We start from the raw sequence: 17694 nt of genomic DNA, 5'->3' as shown, positions 1-17694 counted from the left end.
CAGCCCCATTGCTACTGTTATAGGTATGAAGCCAACTGATCAGGCAGGTAGAGCTTCAAACAGTAGTGGTTACTTGGGAGCCAGGCAAACATTATGGTGTTATAGATTCTGTGAGATCTGTTTATTTCACTAGCGAAAAAGGAAAGAGGAGAGAGGTAAGAGTAGGATATAGCCTGGAGAAAAAAGATACAAGAAAAACTAGACAGAACCATTATCAGATCTATTCATTTAATTCAATATGTATTCACTCAAATAGGTATTCATTAAGAGCCTGCTGTATGCCAGGCACTGTGCTAGACACTAAGAAGTACAAAGATGAATACAACATTGTTCTTGAGTTGTTCACTATTTTGTTAGGAAAGATAGACATGAACAACAAAGTGATAATTTCATAATAAAAGTGTTATGTGAGAAAATATTTTAAAATAAATAATTATTACTTCAAAATTGTTTATCGGGAAATCAGAGATAATAGTTTCCTAAGTGTCTTCAAGATTACCTTCTCTTCTCATGTTTCCATTTCAGTAGCCCCTTTGCCAGTTGGTAGAATCTCTGGTTTATTTTGATATGCCTTTTCCAGAGGAAATCTGGGGCATTTTGAAAGATTCTTAAGTAATTAACCCTGGCATCATGGAAAATTGGGACAAATGCTATGAACGTATTTTAGAAAGGGAGAACATTGGCTGTGCTATATGATAGGCTACATACTAAGTCTTCATAAGTGAAAATAATTTATTAACCACTCAAAACTGCCCTTACCCTCTGTAAAGTATGAATTAATATGAACTTTTTGTACTACCCATCAGTATGTTATAAATCCCAAAAGAAATGTTCCTATAGATAAACAGTTTGTCATGACACCTACAACTTGGACAATCTTGTCATAACTGTAACTACTATATATACTCAAACAGTGTTTTTCAGACTATTTATGATAAAGGACTAGTTTTAATGCTTTCCAATCTGTCAAATCTATCACAGAGCAATATTTTCTTAAAATACAATAAAATTATTTTAAAAATAAAAAAGCAAAGAGACATACAAAATATAAGCCTAAATTCTTCTTTCACTTAGAATATAGAAAGTAGTAAGAGCATGTCACTCCTGTTCAAAAAGAAAACTCCAGATAGCTCACAAAAATCATAACTTTCTTTGAACTTATCAGAGAGCTGAGTTTACAAGGAAATCAATGGTACTTAATTCCAAAATGTGCCAAGCCCTTCCTAGGAGAAATAAGGTACACAAACTGTCACCTTTGACAGAGCATGAGAGGAGGAAGTGGCTGCCAGAGAACCAAATAAGGACAAATAACCAAAATTAATTTTAAATTCCCTCGAGTCCAAAAGTGGGTTAGCATATCAGTTTAGAATAACCGAGAGCTCCAAACGCAAGGGGAGTTCCCACTTGCAAGCCCTTTGCCACAGGTCTCCACCAAATGCTCACAAGAAAAACTGGACAGGACAGAAGACCGGAGAGACCCTAGTCTGCCCTCATCAGTCACGGAACCAGAGAGGTGATTGCTGCTGGGGAATAAGCACAAAACCCTGCGACTTCCCCAGACATATCTCATATGAAATGAACACCTGATTACTGGAGCTGGGCAACAAACGCTGTCATCCCCAGGGCCTCTGGGGAAAGGGTAGAAGCAAAAAACAAAAACGAAAACAAAAAAAAACCTCTTTTGCCTCTGGAGGAGATCAGAGACTCTCCCTTCATTCCCACAGGAGCTGGGAGAAAGGTGCTGCTTTTGGGAGAAGGGTAGAAGCAAAAGCCATCTTCCCCTGAGAGAAGAGCAGGAAATGGGTCCAGGATCCCAAACCAATACAAAACAGAGGTCTGTACTTTTGGGAAAGGAATAGAAAAACCTTTCCTGCCCAAGAACACCACAGATACGTGGCAGGACTCAGCCAGCTGCCATAGGTGGAAGGGATAGAAACGCTTTTTTAACTCTCCCTGCCCCCAAATAAACCTAACCCTGAGGAACAAGCAGCAGTAGTCTGCCTCTGGGGAAGGTGCAGGAGTGTGAAAGAGACCCCTCCGTGGAGTGGGTGTGCGGTGACTGCAAAAAGCTGATGGTAGAGCAGAAACCTTCAGCACTGCAATCCTCAGACTAAGCACAAGGTAAGGCAGCTCAACACTGAGATCATTTAGTCTGGTGCACTAAAAGTAAGGACAGCAACAACCATGCCAATTTCCAGATCACTTGGAATGACCTTACACTATACATAAAGTGGCATAATATTATTTGAAGGTAGACTGTAATAAGTTACAGATGTAAACTCTAGAACAACCACTAGAAAATAAAGGAGGCATAACCAGTGAGCCAGTTGTAGAGAGAAAATGAGGTCTTAAAAAATAATCCAAAAGAAGGCAGGAAGAAAAGAAAAAGGAAACAAAGAATAGATGAGAGAAATAGAACACAGCAAGATAATAGATTCAAATTCAACCATATCAGTAATTATAAATCACTTAAACATTTAAAAGGCAGAGATTGTCAGATTGGATAAAAAAGCAAGATCCAACTAAGTGTTGCCCTTAAGAAACTGACTTTAAATTAAAACACATAGGTAAGTTAAAAATAAAAGGATGATGAAGAATATTCTAGGGAAATACCAAAACCTGACCAAGAAATTACAGGAAAATAAAACTACAGACCAATATCCCCCGTGAGCATAGACAAGAAAATTTTTGCCAGTGCTTTAGTAATAAGTCCAGCAGTATATAAAAAGGATTGTATATTATAACGAAGTGGGGCTATCTTAGGAATGCGAAGTTGCTGTAACATTTGAAATCAATGTAATTCACAATATTAACAGAATAAAAAAGAAAAACCTATCATCCCAATAAATGCAGAAAGAGTACAGTTGGACAAAATTGCATTGAATTTAACAAAATTCAATACCCATTCATGATAAAAATTCTCAGCAAACCAGAAGTCCCTTCACCCATTTAAAGGGCATCTCATACTTAATAGCGAAAGACTGAATGTTTTACACTTAAGATTGGAGCATGTCAGGGATGTCCAGTCTTACCCCTTCTGGTCAGTATTGTAATGGAAGTCCTTGTCAGTTTAATAAGGCCCCCCCACCCAAAAGAAAAGAAAAGAAAAAAGAAATAAAAGACATATCAGAAAAGAAGAAGTTAAAACTCTGTATTTTATATGACATGATCATCTACATAGAAAATCTCGAAGAATAAAGTACTAGGATGCATTTTTTATTCTGTTAATATTGTGAATTACATATAAAAATCCATTTTATTTCTATATGCTAGCAATGAGCAGGTATAAACTGAAGTACAATATAACACATAATAAAGTACACCATTTATAATAGTATCTAAAAAGTTAAATGTTTAAGGATAAATATAGCACAGTACCTTCTAGATTTTTACAATAAAAGCTATAGAACATTGATGAAAAATTAAAAAGGACCTAATAAATGCAGAGATATACTGAGTTTCATTGATCGGAAGACTTAATATTAAGGTATAAGTTCTCCCTAAAGCAATCTATAGAATCAGCGCAATTTCAGTTAAAATCCTTATAAGCTTTTTTACAGAAATTGACAATCCGATTTTAAACTTTGTATGGAAAAGCACAGGAACTATACAATAGCCAAAAAAAAAATTCAAAAAACAACAAATTTGGAGGACTTACTTTATTTCATGATTTAGTATAAATCTACAGTAATCAAGACAGTGTGTAGCATTGGTATAAGGATACACATAGACCAATGAAAGAGAATATAGGTCGAGAAATAGACCCACAGGTATAAAGTCAGTTGACTTTTTAAAATGATGACAAGATAAAAATCAATGGAAAAAAGATAGTCATTTCAATAAAATAGCGCTGGTAGACTTGGATATCCATTTACAAAAATGACCTGTACATAAATACTTACAGCGGCTTTCATAATCATCCAAGATTGAAAACAACCCAGAAATCCATTATCTGGTGCATGGATAAACACATTTTGATACATCCATGCAATGGAGTATAAATATAAATAAGCAATATAAAGGAATAAACTATTGATACATGCAACAACATGGTTGAATCTTAAAAGCACAATGTAAGTGAAAGATGCCAGGCACAAAAGATTATGTAGTTCATGATTCCATTTCTATGAAATTCTAGAAAAAGGCAAAACTGTAAGGGAGAGAAATCAGATAGTAGTTGCCTGGGGTTCAGGGTCAGGAGAGAAGATTGACTGCAGAGGGGCCCCTTAAAAATATGGATTTTACTATATGTAAATTATACTACAGTAATCCTTAATTTAAAAAAATATGTAGGCACATATTTTATATTTAGATTCAACAGACATGAACTCACTCTGTCAAATTAATATTAAAGTTTTTAAACACTTATTCTTTTTGCACTCAGCTCTTCCCTGGCTGGTAACAACAAATGAATGGGTATGACACAGCCCAAACTGTACGCTCCGATGGTAACTTGCACAGTAAGACACCACCTGAGGGTAGATGGGAAGGAGATGGAAAGGAATAACAGTGCCAGAGAGATCGATATATTTATCATCAGTAAAACCTTTTTTTTTTTTTAATTGAAGTGATATCTCCCAAAGGAAATAATTTACTTAAAGAATAATTTTCAAGTTGGATTTCTTTTGTCTGTTGTTGGGAAAGGTTGGGACTTAAAGCTAGGAGATGAGATTGGAGCTTTATTTCGCTACTACCGTTTACAGTCAATTTTTCATTGTTTCTCCTTTAAACAATCTGTCCAATGTATAATCTGTGTTGAAAGGAGTTTTGCCTGAGAAGCACTTTGAGTGCTTTGATGTAATGAACTTTTCTCTGGGTTTCCTTTTCAGACCATTGCACCTTAGTAGGCATTGATGTTATCATTATTATTATGAAAAACATTTCTATGATTATCTTTTCAAGATAAAATTCTTCAAATGTTTCTTTTTTGTCTTGGCTGCTATCCAGAGTTTAATATCCCTTTGAACTGTGTCATGGATCACGACCAATATTTTAGCCATCCAACTACTCCACAGCCCTTTCCAAGACTGCCATCTCTGGTTCCAGGAACTTTCAGATTCCTTTCTATTCCCCAGTAGTTACTGCTTTGATTCACAGGGTCTCAAACCTGTTCTCAATATTTCCCTACTCCGTATGGGACACTTTGTTTCTAGGGGTGATTTTATCTGTGCTCCACCATTACGAGGACCCCTTTGCTCTCTCCTCCTTTCCACTTTGTCTCCACTGATGTTTCCATTCCAGTACAGGCTCTAGTTAGCTTTGCTGGTTTCTAAGGTCTATTTGCCTATTTACATGTAAATTGAAGTTTGCAGTATTCTTTCTCTTTTTCTTAGTTACTTTATAGTTTTGTTTTATGGATTTATTTGCTTTTCTTGTATGTCCATAATATGTCTGGAGGATATGTTGAGAGATTTGGATGTAAAAAGCTGCCATTATCCTAGGGAAATCTAGAAATCAGTATTTTTTTTTTTAAGTTATTCGTTCTTGTTTAACTCATAATAGCAACTTTTGCTGTGTATTTTTAAAACATTACCTATGTTTTTCTTAAGCTAGTTATAGAATAAATAATTGGGGAGACAGTTATCTACAATTATTTCGAAGGACTCAAATGAAGAAATGTAATTAGATTTGTTCTATATCCGTTAGAATCAATGGCTAGAAGGTTCAGTGAGACATATTTAGAATTTGTACAAGGAAGACGTTTTAGTGGTTAGAGCTGCCTAGAGACCAAGTAGGTTGCATCTAGGGTTGCAGAGGCCTTCAAGTTTAGAATAGAAAACCTTTATATAAGGAATTAAAACATCTAATGAGTAAATGGATAACCTTTAAGGTGCCACCTATGAGATGCTGCAAATTATGGGCTGACCCACCAACTCAGCCATGACAAACAGATTCAGCTGCTGGCTGGTTTATTGTAGAATATGTACATACATAAAATATGGTTTTATATTAAATCATGATATATTGAAAATGATCACTGCTAGACATGGAACAAGCTCAGGAAACTGCATCAAGAGCTCCACCTCTTTAAAATGACCACAAAAACACATTGGATGTTAAAAGAATTATCAAAATAATTAAGAGCAAGAGTCTCCAGAGCTAGTGGCTGGGTTGGCATTCTACCTCCACTACCTACTAGCTAGGCATATTGGCTTCCTCATTAGTAAGATGGTGACAATTACTCTCTTTCACAGGACAGTTGTGAAAATTGAATGAGTTAATCCTTAGGCTAGAACCAGGCATGTGATAAATGCTATTTAAGTGTAACTTATAGGTCTGCAATTCCTTTCAGAAACCCTTGGGGCCAGATGCATATTGGTATCCAGATGTTTTGTTTTAATTTTAGGAAGGTAGTATAGTACATATGTCACATATTATGAAACCTCCAGGTAGTGTCTGAGACAGCACCCTGTAATCAAACACTTTATTTTGTGATGAAACTTGAAACTTCACACTAAGTGGAATAAAAACTGACATCAATTTAGGTTAGATTTTGCTGTCAAATTAACTACGAAAAACTTACTTTTTCATAGTTTTTTTGGATTTTGAAATTGCTGTAAGTGAATATGGACAATTATCATTATTATCATCAGGCTTCTACATCTATCTAAGAACCTTGAACAGTCAGCTAAAACATGATTCTGCTCCAGGATGAAATAATGAATGTTATAAGGTGGACAATAACTGTAAAAGCTTTTTAAAGTTATAATGAAACTAGCACAAGTTACCTGAAGTAGACCTTAAGCCAGGCCTGCTAGGCTATGTGGGATTAGCAAAAGCTGTATCTTTTGGTGACTGGAACATAATTTGCAGATGGACATTTTGTTCAAAGTAGATATAAACTAGCAGCTGTATTGTCTCTTGCCACCTTAGCATCAGAAGTGTATTCATCTTCAAACATGCTCTCCCATTGTTGTGACTCAGACACTTTCTCTGTCATTGATTTTTTTGTGTGTGTTTGTGGGTCTTTTAGACTCGGTCAGGTCTTTTTAGAAGTTCCGCTCTCTCATGGGTGTCCATGTCAGATACTCTGAAAAGAGGCCCAGTTAGATGTTATAGTCTTTATTAGAATATTTATGCAAGACCAGCTCGGAGGCCTCTGGCCAGTTTATGGATTGACTCCCCCTGGGTCAGGTGCCAGTCTCTGGTCCAGTTTGCTGCTTCTGTCTGTCAGTTTGTGGGTTGTGGGATTACGTACATGGTGGGCATTCCAGTGATTGACCTGTCCATGACTATAATGAAGACAAAAGAATCACTTAAGGAACATACCAAAGAACAAGTCATACAACAATTTTCCATGCTGGTAGATTTGAAAGTGCTAGGAAACAATAGTTTAGACAGAGACAGAATAGCCTGATAAATCAATCTCCATAGGAAGTAGCTCTTTATGAGAAGTCTTGAGCTCAGTGGGTTTAAAAGAGATAGACAAGAAGGATGGCAGAGTTTTTCAAGACGGTACTCAATCACGTGTACCTAATGGGGTGGAGACTCTTGACTGAGCTCTTTAGTGGTTTTTATAGTTTTTCCCCATATCATAGTTACCGCCATGTGCGTGATCTTTTTTTCCTCCATCCAGGTTGTCCTTTTAATTTTTTATTTTTTAACTTTTATTTTAACGTAATATTACTCACAGAAAAATGTAAAAATAGTACAGTTGTTTTTGCTCTTGGGCCCAAAGTTAAGTGTGCCCTCAATCAACAGTTATAGCTATCTGCTTAGTGGTGAAACCAATGAAAATATTCTTCAAGTGCCACTTTAGCTCACGTGTTCATTTTTCATAGCACTTACTCTGTGTCATTCTGCAGTATAAGAAAAAGTTAGATCTTCCTCCAATAGTAGCTCATCTAATTTTTGGCTAACAGTGTCAGAATTTTAAGTTCTAATTCTCCCTAATTAGAAGCCTTTTAATCTTTCTGATGCAAAGTATACAGTTAATTGCCAAATGTAGAGCTCTTGTGAAAATGTCTCTTGAGACGTAAAGCATATCAAGCAAAATGTAAATTAGTAGCAGATAAAAAGGATTAAGTGTGGAAAAGGAATACTTAATCATGTATTCTACGAGAGTAAAATACTCTGAATTTTACCTTTAAAACACCTTACCTACTCCTCATTCCCCAGTTCATACCTTTTTTCTTTGACCAGCAATACAAAGGCTTCTATATCCTAGAATAGGAATCTTTCATTGAACCATCATTATCTAGATTTTCTGGGCCTTTTTTCTAGGATCACTTCAGGTTTTTCTTTGAGATGTTTGATACCTTGCAATATCATTTTCAAGATCTCTTGAAAATGTCTGCTTTTATTTTCTCTCTTTCTCTTTTACATGTTTCTAGTGATTAAAGTCTGATTGATTTGTGAAGGACTTTTTATTTGAATTATAATCTCTCTAAGGATATTAGTATGAACCACTGGATCAGAGTATCTGGCAGGCCTCCAAGGCTGCAGGGAGTTCTGAGATTTTTTTTAATGTGTCAGTTTATATGCACTGCACAGAGTTAGAGAGTTCTTTTTAAAAATCAGAACCACACACTTGATCATTCCAGACAGAATGTTTTTTGCGTAAAGGTTAAACTTGATCCATGTGGTGGTTGTATACCAGTAGGGACATATGGTAAGCTATATACCCACCATTCGAATGTGCAGGTAGCTGGGACAGACCATTCAACATGATTTCTGCAGTGTAAAAGTTTGTTATGGGTAGTCAAAATAGAAAAAAATGCTAAAATACTCAGGATGCCTAGAGTCTACTAAAATGTAACCTAACAGTGTCATCACCAAAATATAGGTTTTATTGAATCAGTACATTTTTGAGAAAATCAATAATTTTTGTTGTTCTTTGCTTATATTACTTAAATTTGAAAATGTTTTTAAAGTTTGAGGTTTTAATACCTTAGATTTGTCCTGGCTGCTTAATGAAAATAGAAAAACCAAGAGGCAAATGCTGAAATATGAGCTTAAAAAAGATATCAGTATGTATCTGTATTTGAATTTACCTGTCTTTTTAAACTGTGTAAATGGATCCCTGTGCCTGACGAGCTGCAGCACAATGCCACACAACAGTGTAGTCATTTGAGAGAGTTTTATGTGATGATGATCTTAAAGCTGTAGAATGCTGAACTAAGTAATGATTTGGGAAAGGTAAGTTTCATTATTTTCAAGGTTCTTTTCAAACTTAACTAGGTTAGCACCTCATCAAGGGCAGGATATTAGTAGATTCTTAAATAACAGAGGATACCCTCACTATTTGCTGAGAACATATCTTAGGAGAAAATTTAACATTGCAGTTATGTATTTGGTGCTACTAAATATACTCACATGTCTAGGTAGACAGTGTAGTCTAAAATTTAAAAAGCAGCAAGATGGCAATTTATTGTTTTACTCAGTAAACATGCATGAGCACTAAGCAGTGTCATGCTTTCTGCTAGCTGCTAACACCTGCTAGCTACAAAGATGAAAAGACAATGCCTCCATTCTAAGATGCTTGTAGTGAGACACATAAGTAAGTGTTTATCAGCACATTGTACTTCCAACAGCCATAGAAGAGCCACAGCACCAATCCCCACTCAACTGATCTTCAGTTTTCTAGTCCACACCAACCTACCTATCAGAATCTCTGAGACAGGACTTGGGAATATAGATTGTTAAAACCTACCTCAGTTCTCATTGATGAAGCAGGCTTAGGAACCACAACCTCAGGGTAAGATTGCTCCACACCCAGGCACCCTGTTTGCCTTTTTCTCCCAGGACCTTGTGAAGCTTCATCTCTGGTGGCATCTTTCATAAACTCGCCTCGGGCTAAGCTGAGGTGGCTGGGAGAGGAGGGAACCAGCCTTTCTACCCAACCCCTGAGAGGTCTCTGATCCCTAGAGGGCTGAAGGGACTATGGAACATGCTGAGGAGCCTTCCTTAGAGGCATCCAGGCATGCACCAAGTTGTGAGGTTGTAAGTTCAGATCAAGCACTTTGAGAGTTTTCTGTTCTTTCTAGGTGATACATGCAAACAGTACTTTCACTCCTTTCCTCTTTCCTCTTCTCGTTGTCTGTGAATCTCTTGTTACCACTCCTTGAATCAACCTAGATGTGAAAGGTAATTTGTCAGTTTTATCAACCTTGTTAGAAAGAGGAGAAGGGTGTATATACCTAGCATTTAAGATTACCAAAAAATACATAATGGATTATAAGAATATCATTAATATGTTTTTATTTTATATAGTTTTGTGGAGGTTTTCCCAATTTTTTGGATGTTCCTCTTTAGGAGAACAAAGATAGGTTTTGCTTTTTACAAACATACCATTTATTTTGATCTTTTCCTCTGACTTTTTCTTATGAGAGCTTTGAGATATAATTCACATACCACATAAAATCTATCCTTTTAAAGTATACAGTTTCATGGATTTTAGTATATTCATAGTGTACAACTATCACCACTACCTAATTCCTGAATATTTTCATCACCCCAAAGAGAAATCCCATACCCTTTAGCTGTCACTCTTCATTCTCTCCTTTCCCCATTTTCCCCATCCCCCAAGCCCCTACTGTCTATATGGATTTGCTTATTCTGGACATTTCATATAAACAGAATCACACAAAATGTGACTTTTTGTCTGACAATTTTCACTTGGCATAATGTTTTCAAGATCATGCCATGTTGTATGTATCGATAGTTTGTTCTTTTTTTATGGCCACCTCCTGACTTATGGGTAGTTGCCTTCTCACTGTGTACTCACATAGCCTTTCCTCAGTGCCTGAGTATGGAGAGAGTCTCTGGTCTCTCTTCTTTTTATAAGAACATTAATCCTATTATGGGAGTCTGCCCTCATGACTTCATCTAACCCTAATTACCTGTCGAAGGTCCCCACTTATAATATCATCACATTGGTGGTTAGGGCTTCAACATAATGAATTATAGGGAGACACAAACATTTAGTCCATAACAGCCTGCATTACTTTTTTTTATTGTGGTTAAAAGACACATAACATAAAATTTGCTATCCTAATTATTTCTAAGTGTATCGTTCAGTAGTGTTGAGGATAGTCACATTGTTGTACAACTGATCTTAAGTTTTTTTGTCTTGCAAAACTGAAAATCCATACTCATTAAACAACTCCTCATTCTCCCCTTTCCTAGTCTCTGGCAACTACCAGTTTCTGTTTCTATAAATTTGACTGCCCTAGATACTTCATACAAGTGGAATCATATAGTATTTGTCTTTGTGACTGGCTTATTTCACTTATGTCCCCATGGCTCATCTGTGCTATGGTATGTGACAGAATTTCTTTTTAAGGCTGAATAATATTTTATTGTATGTATATACCACATTTTGTTTATCCATTCTTCTGTCCATGAACCCTTGGGTTGCTTCCACCTCTTGGCTGTCATGAATAGTGCTGCCATGAACATGGATATGGCCTCCATTCCTCTTATTCAACTTAATGGTGCCTACTGTAAGGATACCTAAAGCAGGAGGCTTAACCCTTAGTCTGGGTCACTTAATGCAACTGAGAAAATTTACTGGGACTTCATTGTTTCAGTCTTTTTTAGTCTTGCCTCATATTACCTAGGGTCTAGAAGCAATTGTTTTTTCCAACCCTTCAAAACCTAAAACTTCTGAGCTGTCTTTATTATCTTTCATTTCTCCTTGAAAACTGGTCAGTTCTTTCCTGTACTCATCTCTTTCCTGCAATATTTTGCCTAAGGAAGCTTTTCTTGTTCATGTTACAGTCTGATGTGGGTTGAGGGCGGGGTGCTCTGCTCCATGTTATCATTCAGGGCCCAGGCTCCTTCCCTCTGGTGGCTCTCTGACTCCAAGGCCTTATCCTCTTCTATACTCTGCTGGCAAAGAGAGAGAAAACAGGGACAGTTTCACAGGAAAGCTTTTAGGTGCCTGACCTGAAAGCGTGGTATAGGTTCTTGACCTCATTCCATTGGCTAGACTTGGTATTACAGCCCTGCTTCACTGTAAAAGGAAGTGGGAAATATAATCTTGCTCTATTCCTAAGGGAAGGAAAATAAGGTCTGGTGAACATACAGTGGCCACTACCACAGTCTACAGTTAAATTTGGAAGTGACAGAATATAGGTGATTAAAGCCATGAGTAAAGATAGGCATCACCCCATACAGGATATAATGAGAGACTGTCACAAAAACAAGGGCACTTTCTGGATGGCCTGTAATGGTAAAAATAGTTTATGTAACCCAACTTTACAATATTTAGGAAAATTACTATGTTTGTAGGAAAGGTTACATACGTAGATTAAAAATAGAAAAGTCGCTTTTTCAGAAACCGGAATGTTTTCACTCCAAGTTAAACAGAAAAAGAATATATTATCATGATTATTTTATGACTGTTGAAGCCTGTGAATTTAAAACAACTCTGAATTTTAGAAATAGTGAAATAAGTAAAGATTTATTTTTTATCATTTGTTTAGTGCTTATTTTTTGAGCATTTACTATGTGACAGGCAGCCTGAGGATTATAACAATAAGTAACAGTCCCTCAAGGAAGATCAAATTTAGTAGAAAAAAAAATAAAGCAAGTAAATAAATACCTAAAACATCAGGTAGAATCTTTAAGAACACAGGAACTGTTTATCTAAAATGTTACACCACCAGCGTGGCAGTTTGGAGGTGAAAGAGCATTGGTTTTGAAGCTATAAGCAGATCCAGATTTGAATCTCAGCTCTGCTACTGTCTCTGTAACCTTGGGAGAAGTTAACATCTCTGGACTTCTAGTTTCTTTAATTTCTAAGTTGGTGATAGTAATACCTACCTTTCAGGTTGTTGTGAAGATGAGATGTATTATGTATATACATAAAGCCTATGTCTACATAAATACACAGTGCTTGGTATTACAGATATGGTAGATATCTTTATTATTACTATTGAAGAAGATGGAGTTCATATTGGATTGGAAGAATGACAATTACCTTACACTAACTCGTGAGTTCATTCACTCAGTAGTTATTTAGTGAGTTATTACTATGCATGAAGTAGTTAAAATTAGACCATATATATGTCTGTATTTTCGAGAGCCCTGTTCAGTTTCAGATACAGTAATGTTTGTAGCACACGTCTACAGCCACCAGGCTTATGTACTGCCTTTCCCTTTTTCAAATGACCAGAGACCACTCTGTCCCGCCTGGCACTGTCCTTATCCTCCTTCTTTGTTAGAGGCAGCTGCCTGACTTATTATCCCGCACGATATCTGCTTCCCCTGCCCACCCCTCAATGTTTCATTAGTGGCATTTCTACTAATGCAGCATCTTTTTTCTCCATGTATAATTCTTCCTTAGCTTCCTTCCTTAAGCTTATTTTTTTCATTTTTTTCCAGTTATCTCAGGAATAATTCACCACCTTCTTTTGTCTTTGCTAGTTCATTTTCCTTCTCACACCATGGATAGCTTTAAGATTATATCTCTTATGGATACCCAGAGGTTTCTCTTTACTGATACTAAAGCTGACACTGATGCCATTGTCCGTTGCACATATACTCTGAGAGGTGCTCTGTTGAGCCTCCCATCCTCCAGCAGTTCTCCTGTAAACTAATTGGAGAAAAGGACCAAGTGTACACCTTTCTGAATCCTCAAAACAGCCCTTTGCATGCAGGAAATGGCTTATAAATATTTTTTGATGAGAGAGAAGAAGAACAATTACCTCGCACTGAAAATAATTTTTTAAAAATATTTCATGTGCAGTTGTACTTTGTTTCATTGTCAGTATTGCAGCAATATTCCTTTTTCATGATAAATACAAATAGCCTCACTTTGATATGGATTAAATGTGCTTTTGTGGGATGAGTTAAGAACTATTTATTACATTATTTTTATGCCGGATTGGATTCTAAGTTCTAAATAACTGCCTTTACAAAACAATTTGACACATAATTATAAAATGTGGACTGTCTGTTCAGAATTTTTCCCTTTCAGTAATTTATTTTTTAAAGAGAATTTAGTTTTTAGTGAATGTGCCTTGTTTCTCTTTTTCTTCTTTAATGTGCGTCTTCTTGTGCCATTTGCTGAAAATAAAGATTCTCCAGCTTTCTCAGTTTTAGGGTATGAGGTAATTGCTAGAGCCAACTGGAAATAGATCCGAGATAAACAGATGCAGTGCGTTGCTGATGTCAGAGGACTATGACTACTGAGGGGCAGACATGCCACTATAACTAAAAACGGTCATTGACTGGAGAATATACAGATTTAGAGAGAAAATTTTACGTTTGTTATTGTTACTTAATATACTATATTATTCTAAGGACTTGCCTATCATTAATAAGTTTAAAAACAATATATATGTTATGACATATCCATACCTATCCTGCCACTGCTCCAATTAGGATTTGTGTGCCTCTTCCTGGACCATTGTCCTCGTCTCCTCTGTGTGTCCCATCCATGGTCCTTCCCCATCTAAGCCACCCACCACTCCCAATTCCCTTTAATCTTCCCTTTACTGTTGTTCTTCATAAACTCAATGCTAATCAACCTTTATTTTTCCTGATTTCCCCTGCTTCCTTCCCTTCCTCTCTTACTTCCTCCTTCCATTTCTCTATATCTATTTTTTGTTTCTTTCACTTTTAGAAAAATCAAAACAAAGCGAACACACAGAAAGTTTTTACTTCAACCACTCACCATTCTCCAAAGTCGCTCTCACCCTCCACCTCCATCCTCTCCATGAATATATATATCCATTTTAAAAAGTTCATGTGTCATGAAAGGCTCAAAAGCTGTCTTGTATAGCTTTTCTGGTCATCTCTTCCATCCACTTAGATGAATATACGACATCTTTACTTCTCCTGAGACCATTATACTTCTAGAGCTTACTGTATTCTGCCTTGTCTCACCATTACAGCTAATGGATTGCAAGCTCCTCTTGAAGAGTAGTATCCATGTTTGGTTTATTTTGTATACCTCTTAGCACCCAGCAGAGGATCTGCTCACAGTGGGTCATAAGAAGTAGTATGAACACTTATTTCTCTTCGAGATAGGCTAATGTAAATGTACTCTGTTGAACTTAGTGTTTGTGATACCTCCTTGTATCATGACACATTCTCTTTCATGTGAGTTTCTCTAGATTTTCAAGATGCAGGGACTCCTTTTTTAAAAATTTAATTTATTTTTACTTCTTTAATGTCACCACATATTTGACCCCTTTTACCCATCTGCCTCCCTCTTCTCCCTCTCCGTTGCCCTCTGGTAATCCTTTTTATTAACTAGTTTAATCTTGCATTTTATTTGAATCTCAGCAGTGAGTGAATGATACTTTCTCTTTGGTAGCCTCGTGTGCAAGCTGAACACAAGGACCACCATCCTGGCAGCAACTAACCCCAAAGGCCAGTACGACCCCTGTGAGTCCGTGTCTGTGAACATTGCCCTTGGCAGCCCACTCTTAAGTCGATTTGACCTGATCCTGGTTTTGCTCGATACCAAGAATGAAGACTGGGATCGTATAATTTCCTCATTTATCTTAGAAAACAAAGGTATGTGGAGACAAACAAATCAAATTGACAAAGAAAAAGTAGATGTAACCAAATAAAACTCTGTTTGAAGACAATTAAATAAATACCCAAGGTACCCTATCTACAAGCAATAGAGAGCCGCTTAAACCAGAAGCGGTGAGAGGAGCCAGTTCATGAACCCAGAATAATGAGCAGAAGATAAAGGGCTTTTCTCTATTTGCCATTGATGAGATTAGAGTTGTGAATATGTTTTTTTGTGATGAAAGGGGGCGATCTTGTGATATGTAATTACTTCTCACCTCTTGCATGCAAAGAGAACTGGACTGAATTATGAAGCAGAAATCTAAATGTGAGCTTCTCTTTAAATTAGATTTATTCAAGTACTATTTATTACTATAGGGCAGACCAGAATTATTCTGAGTAATTTTAACTCCCAGAGGAACCTTACCTTTATTACACTTAGATCCTAAGACTGTTTGTTTTAGAACTATATGCTACGCAAAGACAGGTCTAGATTTCAATGGCCACAAAACCTAAAGGTTATCTTTTTAAAAAAGAGTACAAGAACTTTATCAAAACCCTTTAAATGAGTGTTTGCCGGTTCTTAGAAATTACTGACCCAACACCTGATATATACAGGTTACCCAAGCAAATCAGAGAAGCTCTGGAGCATGGAAAAGATGAAAACCTACTTCTGCCTCATTAGGAATCTGCAGCCCACACTGTCTGATGTGGGTAATCAGGTTCTTCTCCGGTACTACCAAATGCAAAGGCAGAGTGATTCCCGGAACGCTGCCCGGACAACCATCCGCCTGTTGGAAAGCCTGATACGATTAGCAGAAGGTTTATTTCATTCAACAAATGAATTTTTTTGTTGGGTACCCAGTACGTACAAAGCTTGGGACTTAGCACCATGAATTCAAAGATGAATAAGAATAATCCCTACTCTGAGGTGCTCACGGTTGCTTACAAAGTAAAGGCTCTGAGCTATGAAACCTCCACTCCTCTGGGAACAGATACGGGTGTTGAGTGAAATGTAGTGTCATTAAGAAAGAGGAATCTTTGTGATCTCAGGACCTCATATAACTTAAGACATCATTCATTCAGAAAGCGTTATTTACTGATGTTTTGTTTCTCAATGGCAGTCTATTAGCATTTTGGGTGGGATACTGCCTTGTTTGGAATTGTTTCCTGTTAGCCACCCGCCATTAACATAATAACATGGAATTAAAAATGCCATGCCCTATTCCATCCCTAGGGTGTGAGGCTTATGTGCAAGCATACAGCTAACATGAATCTCAAGACTTTTTTCTAACATTGGCTTTTACATATAGCCCTTGTTTAAATAATTCAAAAACAATTCACGTGAACTGACTACACCATATGATGACATAGTATATGCTTAACAAAAAGTTCTACAAAACAAATGCACTTCACTTTTTTAAGGATTTATAGCCAGTTTTAGAGCAAGAAATTCCCAAAATTCGGGCTCGCAAGTTGGTTAGCTTTGAAAAACTTGTAGATAAAGAGAAGTGCCAGAGATGAGAAAAGAGTTTAATTTTGTATATTTCTATAATAGACTAGAAAGTGAGGATTAAAAGTTGTTGAATATTAAATATATGCCTTTATAGCCCCTTTCTTTTCTGGAACCCAGGGTACTTTTTCATATAAATACACAGAATTGCCATGGGCTGTGCAGAAGGATTAGGCCTATTATTAGAGAAACAACCTTAAAACTAGTTAAACTTTTGTGCTTATTTAGTAAAATTAATTTGTTAATAGTAGTTCATTCATAAAATATAATTTTGGGGGGGTGGCAATCAGATATAGTATTACATTTATCACCTCAAATATTTATTTAAAAAATTCCTATCTTTGTAATTTCAAATGCATCTTATTTTGTTAGCTCATGCTCGCTTGATGTTTCGTGACACCGTGACTCTGGAAGATGCTATTACAGCGGTGTCAGTAATGGAGTCCTCAATGCAGGTAAGGACATTTCGTATCTAATATTTGAACTGTAATTCAAGTATTTTAAAAAAAGATAATATATAGCATATCAAGGGTCATAAAAATGATTATATCCTAGACCTAATAATTTCTGGAAATATGGCCAAAGGAAACCATTTAAAAGAATGAAAGAAGTTGTCATGGAAACATTCTCTGAGTCAGTAGCATTGCTTTTGCCTGTTTAAAGTGGTAGATCTCAATCCTTTTTCTCTTCAACACACTGAGGGATGCTCA

The 17694-nt window shown here is 36.5% G+C and overlaps 1 protein-coding gene across 8 annotated transcripts in view; it reads left to right on the top strand.

Annotated features, from left to right (window-relative positions):
- Window positions 1-17694, top strand: part of MCM9 (minichromosome maintenance 9 homologous recombination repair factor) — a 63620-nt gene that overhangs the window by 37575 nt on the left and 8351 nt on the right. For 4 of the 8 annotated variants that reach the window (XR_005654680.1, XM_039871265.1, XM_039871245.1 and 1 more), the window contains 3 exons: window positions 15269-15471; window positions 16090-16335; window positions 17357-17439. Coding sequence is in view for 6 of the 8 variants with exons in the window: in XM_039871265.1 (XP_039727199.1) it covers window positions 15269-15471; window positions 16090-16335; window positions 17357-17439 (532 nt within the window). In the remaining 2 variants the exon portion in view is untranslated. The remainder of the gene's footprint in view (window positions 1-15268; window positions 15472-16089; window positions 16336-17356; window positions 17440-17694) is intronic. The other 4 variants (XR_005654681.1, XM_039871275.1, XM_039871261.1 and 1 more) reach the window with 2 other exon arrangements.

This window comes from Pteropus medius, unplaced genomic scaffold, assembly GCF_902729225.1.
Source record: "Pteropus medius unplaced genomic scaffold, Ma_sr-lr_union100, whole genome shotgun sequence".
Classification (NCBI taxonomy): Eukaryota; Metazoa; Chordata; class Mammalia; order Chiroptera; family Pteropodidae; genus Pteropus; species Pteropus medius.
Note: the sequence above shows the minus strand (reverse complement) of the source record. Positions and strands in the feature narration are given on the sequence as shown.